The sequence below is a fragment of the Carlito syrichta genome, unplaced genomic scaffold (assembly GCF_000164805.1).
Source record: "Carlito syrichta isolate Samal-C Ts95f unplaced genomic scaffold, Tarsius_syrichta-2.0.1 Scaffold287969, whole genome shotgun sequence".
In the NCBI taxonomy this organism is placed as follows: Eukaryota; Metazoa; Chordata; class Mammalia; order Primates; family Tarsiidae; genus Carlito; species Carlito syrichta.
The window spans coordinates 326,121-332,142 of NW_007232065.1; the positions used below are offsets into that span (position 1 = coordinate 326,121).

Sequence of the window (6,022 nt, forward strand, 5' to 3'; positions counted from 1 at the left end):
CAGGCATGCGCTACCACGCCTGGTTGATTTTTTGATTTATTGTAGAGATGAGGTCTCACCGCCCAGGCGAGTCTCGAACCCGTGGGCTCAGGCAATCCACTCTCCTCAGCCTCCCAAGGCGCGGGATTACAGGCTGAACCACCAAACCCGGCTAGATTCTGAGTTCTTACTTTTTTTTTTTGAGTCAAAGTCTCACTCTCTCTCCCAGGCTGGAGTGCAATGACTCAGCCACATCTCACTACAGCCTTGACTTCCTGGGCTCAGGCAATCCTCCCACCTCAACCTCCTGAGTAGTTAGGACTATAGGCACATGTCACCGCACCTGGCCAAATTTTTGGATTTAGTGGCGATGAGGTCTCGCCATGTTGCCTCGAGTGGTCTTGAATTCCTGGGCTCAAGCAATCCCAAAGTCCTGGGATTACAGGTGCCTGGCGCCTGTATTTAACTTTTGCTATGGCCCCAGCAAAGCTCCTGGTCAGTGAGAAAAACTCTGGGTGCAAGGCAGAGGCACCTGGGGAGACAGGGAACATCTAACCAGGCTAACCACGGTTGCCTGTGGTACTTACTTTCTTATGACCGCAAAGAATCTTTGCTTAGCAAGAAGAAATTGCGTGTTTTTTTGGCTAGTCTCTGAGAAAGGAAAAGGCCCTTTCTAAAAGGAGACGAGGAAGGAACAGGCCAAGAGTCCCCGACAGCACCTCTCAGGAACCACTTGTCCCACGTGGCTTGTGGATTGCTGTGCCTGAGTCCTACTTCCTGGTAGCAGGCCCTGTGGGCAGGCGGGGGCAGGGGATACCCAGGAGCCATGAGCAAAACTTTTAGTTTCTCAGTTAATCATTCAACTAATATACCGGGGGTGCCAGAATATGCATATGCATTTTAAGAGATGTTCACTGCCATCAGAATGGTCTGGATGCTGATGGGAACCACTTTGAGCACTCCTTATAACTGTAGAAGTCAAACATGACTTGCATTCATCTTATTGAGTATTACAATTTAATACAGTTTTTTCCTTTCTTAAAATGTGTCTCCATGTTTTTGGCACCCTCTTGTGTATATTTTAATATCAATGGGGCGGGTTGACTGTTTTAGCAGTTTCACCCCCAGAGTCACCAAATAAATTAATTTACCTGTTTCTCATGCAACATACCTGTTAAAATAAACTTTTGATTTATTATGGAGTGTGAGTAACAGGTCTCCTGCAGGCAAAATGGAAAGAAAAAAAAAACAAGGACAATCTTCAGAGTCCTTTTTTTTTCCTTTGCCACCTTGTTTCCTGGAGGCCACATCAAGAGTGTCATTAATCGCTTATGGGTCTTTCTACAACGACCTGTTCCTCCCTTGGAATTAAACTACACATAGGAAAGTATGAAAAAAATGTACTTCTTTAAACAGTAAAAAAGTAATTTTCCAGCATCACACCCAAAATAAAGTGCCACAGAGCCATTAGTAGTAAATTGAATTTTTTGGTACGTAATTTGTACAAAAACTGACAAGTGCGCCCCTTCCCCCACCAATCAATAGTCCCCGGGCTTCGCAGGCGCTGAGGCAGTCATCTGTGAGGGAAGGCATTTGACGTCGACTTCAATCGCACACTTCATTTATTTGAACAGGGCACAGGTGGCAGCTTCTGTCACGAGGCATCACCGTGCGATTAGTAAATTTCGCCCCGGGGCAGCTGGGACGCTGGGCTGGGGCAGATGTTCTTTTCAGCCTATTCAGTGACCATTCTTGGGGATTGTTTACTGTTGCCATGGTGACCTTCATTTCCATAGCAGCAGAGCCGCTGTTTCTCAGAGGAAAATGAATTTAGTTATACAAGGATAATATTTTTCACTGTTTCTCTATAACCTGCCATCTGTCAACCAGTGGACCAATAAGGATTCAGAAACCTATGGAGAATGATAGCAAGTGAAGTGATGAGTATTTTGGGGTGAAGGGGGCTTATATAAAAAGCAGTAACAGATGTAGGAGCAAAGTGTGCCCACAACACCAGAACTTTGATTTCTTCTTTATATTTTAAGTGCTTTTTTAAAAAAAAGCCTTCACCACCTGCACCACTGCTGTTACAAGCCCTTGGCCTTGTAAAACACTATTTACATTCTGCTGACAAATGGAAATGGCCGGATGTCTCATTGGTATCACAGGAGATGCAGGTGGAGTTAGTGCTTCCGTGATGCTGGGAGCTTTCCCCAGTGCGTGGAAGATTCCTGCGGCTGAAGTTCCTATTGTCACTGACTCTCCTGCTTCTTACCCCAGGGTGAAAGCTGAGGGTGCACAGATCAGCAGCTCGCCAAGAACACACAGTGCGAGTGATGAAATTAACACAACGAGAAGCCGCTGTGCTGCTTCCATGAAACCTTTGCTCATGTGCCCCCAATCTCATTCTGGAATGCCTCTTCCTCCTCTCAAATCCAAATGGGAAGAAAGTCCCCTTTGGGATAGCTCATCTGGTTCCTGGATTTTTCCATAAACTGTAACTTGCAGGGGGAAACACACACACACACACTGGCTCCGTTGTAAATAATGTTATTTATTGGTTGATTTTTCCAGATCCTGACATTGATGCTGCCAGTGCCATGATGCTTTTGAATACTCCCCCTGAGATACAAGCAGGTTGTGAGTAGATAACTTCTATAGCCTACAGCATCGTAGTTTGTGAACTTAACCTTCTCATGTATACACCAGGTCACAGGAGCACTAACGCTACAGCAGAATTCCCCTATAGGCCGGGCGCGGTGGCTCACGCCAATAATCCCAGCACTTTGGGAGGCCGAGGTGAAAGGATTGCTTAAGCCCAAGGGTTCGAGACCAACCAGGGCAACTTGGTGAGACCTCATCTCTACAATAAATCAAAAAATTAGCTGGGCATGGTGGCACATGCCTGTATCTCCAGCTACTTGGAAGGCTGAGGTGGAAGGATCACCTGAGCCTAGCAGGTTGAGGCTGCGGTGACCGTGAGTATGCCATTACATTCTAGCCTGGGCGACAGAGTGAGACTCCAACTCAAAAAAAAAAGAATTTCCCTTATAGAGTCACTCTAAGAGCTATGTAAGCACACGGTTACATGCACATGCATGTAAACATGTGGTCATGCATACGCATAAATGAATACCTAGGTGTGTTTCCAAGTTGAGAAAGTTCTCATATAATTTCAGGGCTTAGGCTAGGCACAGTGGCTCACACCTGTAATTCCAGCACGTTGGGAGGCTGAGTTGGGAGGATTTCTTGAGCCCAGGAGTTTGAGACCAGCCTGGACAACATAGTGAGACCGCATTTCTATAAAAAAAAAATTTAAAAATTAGCCAGGTGTGGTGGTATACACTGATAGTCCCAGCTATTTGGGAGGCTAAGGTGGAAGAATCACCTGAGCCCAGGAGGTTGAGGCTGCCATGAGCCGTGATCATGCCACTGCACTCCAACCTGGGTGACAGAGTGAGTCCCTGACTCAAAAAAGAAAAAAAAAATGTATTGGCCAGGCACAGTGGCACATGCCTGTAATCTCAGCATCGGGAGACTGAGGCAGGGGGATTGCTTGAGCCTAGGAGTTAAGCCCAGCCTGGGCAACATAGCAAGACCTTGTCTCTACAAAAAAGAAAAAAAAAAAATTAGCCTGGCGTGGTGGCATGTACCTGTCGTCCCAGCTGCTCAGGAGGCTGAAGCAGAAGGATTGCCTGAGCCCCAGAGGTGGAGGCTACCGTGAGCTGTGAATGTGCCACCACACTCCAGCTTGTACGACAGAGTGAGACCCTGACTCTAAATAGGTAAATATTTAATTTTTAGAAAAATATGTATTTCACACAGGAACACACTCGTCCTCAGACCCCACTACAGATGTCTTATCAACAAGGGACTGTGTGACATTCCCGTCGTCCTTCCCTCTAACTCCATCCCCACCCCTACAAGGTCCCCAGCCATCCTGACAGCTTTAGGGAATTTGACTCCTCCTCTCTTGCTTGTTCCTTTTTTAAAAGACCCAAGAGACGCGACTGTGCAGACCCGTCCCTCTGCCTGGCACTGCCGTTTCGTGACCCGCTCCTGACAGTCCCGACTTCTAACTCTCTCTCTGTGAGACTCACAGTACCAGCAATTGAAATGTCAGGCTGCCTGCACCTCCAGCTGACATACACCGCTGCTAAGCAGATGTATTAAGGGGGTTGTTCCGTCACTAGCAGTGAACCTGGAGTGTGGTTTTTAGATGATGTCTTAGGTTTCAGAGAAATACCTCCGTCCTTAGACGGTATTGCAGAAGGAGCACAGATCAGGTTGTAATCAGGTGGCAGGCTGGAAGGGTTCTAAAATTAAGCTGCACCACTCAGCACAGTAGAAACACTGATTTCATCAGAGCCGTGTAAGATTCAAGCCCCTTCCTGTGCACCTCACCTCTGTACACAGCAATCATTAGCTTAAAAAAATACTCTGGGCCGGGCGCAGTGGCTCAAGCCTGTAATCCCAGCACTTTGGGAGGCTGAGGCGAGAGGATTGCCTGAGCTCAGGGATTTGAGACTAGCCTGGGCACCTTGGTGAGACCCTGTCTCTACAATAAATCAAAACAATAAGTCGGGTGTGGTAGTGCGCACCTGTAGTTTCAGTTGCTTGGAAGGCTGAGGCAGGATTGCCAGAGCCCAGCAGATTGAGGCTATGGCCATGCGCGTGCCACTGCACTCCAGCCTGGGTGACAGAGTGAGTCTCTGACTCAAAAAAAAAAACAACAAAAAAAAAACCTCTGGCTGGGCACAGTGGCTCAGGCCTGTCATCCCAACATTTTGGGAGATTAAGCCAGGAGGATTGCTTGAGCTAGTTCGAGACCAGCCTGGGCAACATTGTGAGACCTCGTCTCTGCAAAGGTGACAACCAGGCAGTCCCAGTGATGGTGTGTGGGCAGCTTGTGTCATGGTGTCTGTGCATGGACCCCCGTGTGGACATACATGGGTCGCCTCCAGGCTCGGGGTCCCTCATGTGGGGCACAGTCTTCCCAGAGCAACGCATCTCCCATGTGCACGGAGCCTGCCTGTGCTCCCTACAGGGGAGCAGGCGCTGCAGCCAGGCCCTGTTTCTAGGCCATCCTTCTGTGGTGTCATGTGTAGCCCTTTGTCACCTCTCAGGCGGCCTGATGCCCCTGCCTGCGCCGGAACCCCCAATCCTCTGCTGCCGTTTGCCCCCCATCGTGAGAGGCTGGCCAGGAGGGCTCGAGTACTCTTCCTTGTCCTAACTTTTTGTAGCCATGCCCCATCAGGTCACCAGATGCAGCCACTCAGGTCCTTTCCTCTGTCCTTCCTTGGCTCGGCATCTGCTGGCTGGCTCGGGGCTGCCCAGCTGGCCATGGTCCAGGGTCCGAGGCTCAGCCAGTTGCACAAAGGAAGCCACTCAAAGCTGCTGAAAAGCCATGAGCTCAAGCCTCTGTCCCTCTGGTGGGTCCACTTTGCCCCGAGGGAACCCAGCACACCATATCTTGCTTGGTGGGGCCCTCACAGGCCCCCTCACCTCTCATTTCAGTCCAATGTCTTTCAGTGTACACCTAGTGAGGACCTCAGGTAACACCATTGCGTCCCTCAGCAGACATGACATTAGCCTTTTGGGGGACCTTCTGTCAGGAGAGCCATTGTGTCTCGCATGCTCCAGGACATCACTTCCAGAACAGTGGCTCATCACCTCCTGGACTCTGGATCATGCTTCTGGTCAAATCCGTCCACCTTCCCTGCCCTCCCATGCAAAATGGTTGCACAAGCGAATTCCAGCTTCTCTCACCTTCTGAAGAACCATGCGTTGCTGTGCCCAATTGATAAGCCCCGTAACCCCCAGGAGAGAACTTGTTATTAAGTCCTGAGAAGCCAGATCACTGTGACTCAAGACCTAGGTCATTTTGGCTGGAAGGTTCCCAGAGGCAAAGTCCAGCTAATAAACAAAACACCAAAACAGAATGGAGGTGGGGGCTGTGGTAAGGCATCCCTTCCCCGGCCTGGAGCCAGACTGCATGTCACACACCTGGCACAGTGGAAGGAAGGCGACCAGGAAGTAGCAT

General features: G+C 49.2%; 1 protein-coding gene across 1 annotated transcript in view; it reads left to right on the forward strand.

Moving 5' to 3' along the window:
• FOXN3 (forkhead box N3) overlaps positions 1–6,022 on the forward strand; it is a 282,909-nt gene that overhangs the window by 249,801 nt on the left and 27,086 nt on the right. Inside the window, exon 5 of the mRNA XM_008053223.1 lies at positions 2,554–2,619. Within this exon, the coding sequence (XP_008051414.1) occupies positions 2,554–2,619 (66 nt within the window). The remainder of the gene's footprint in view (positions 1–2,553; positions 2,620–6,022) is intronic.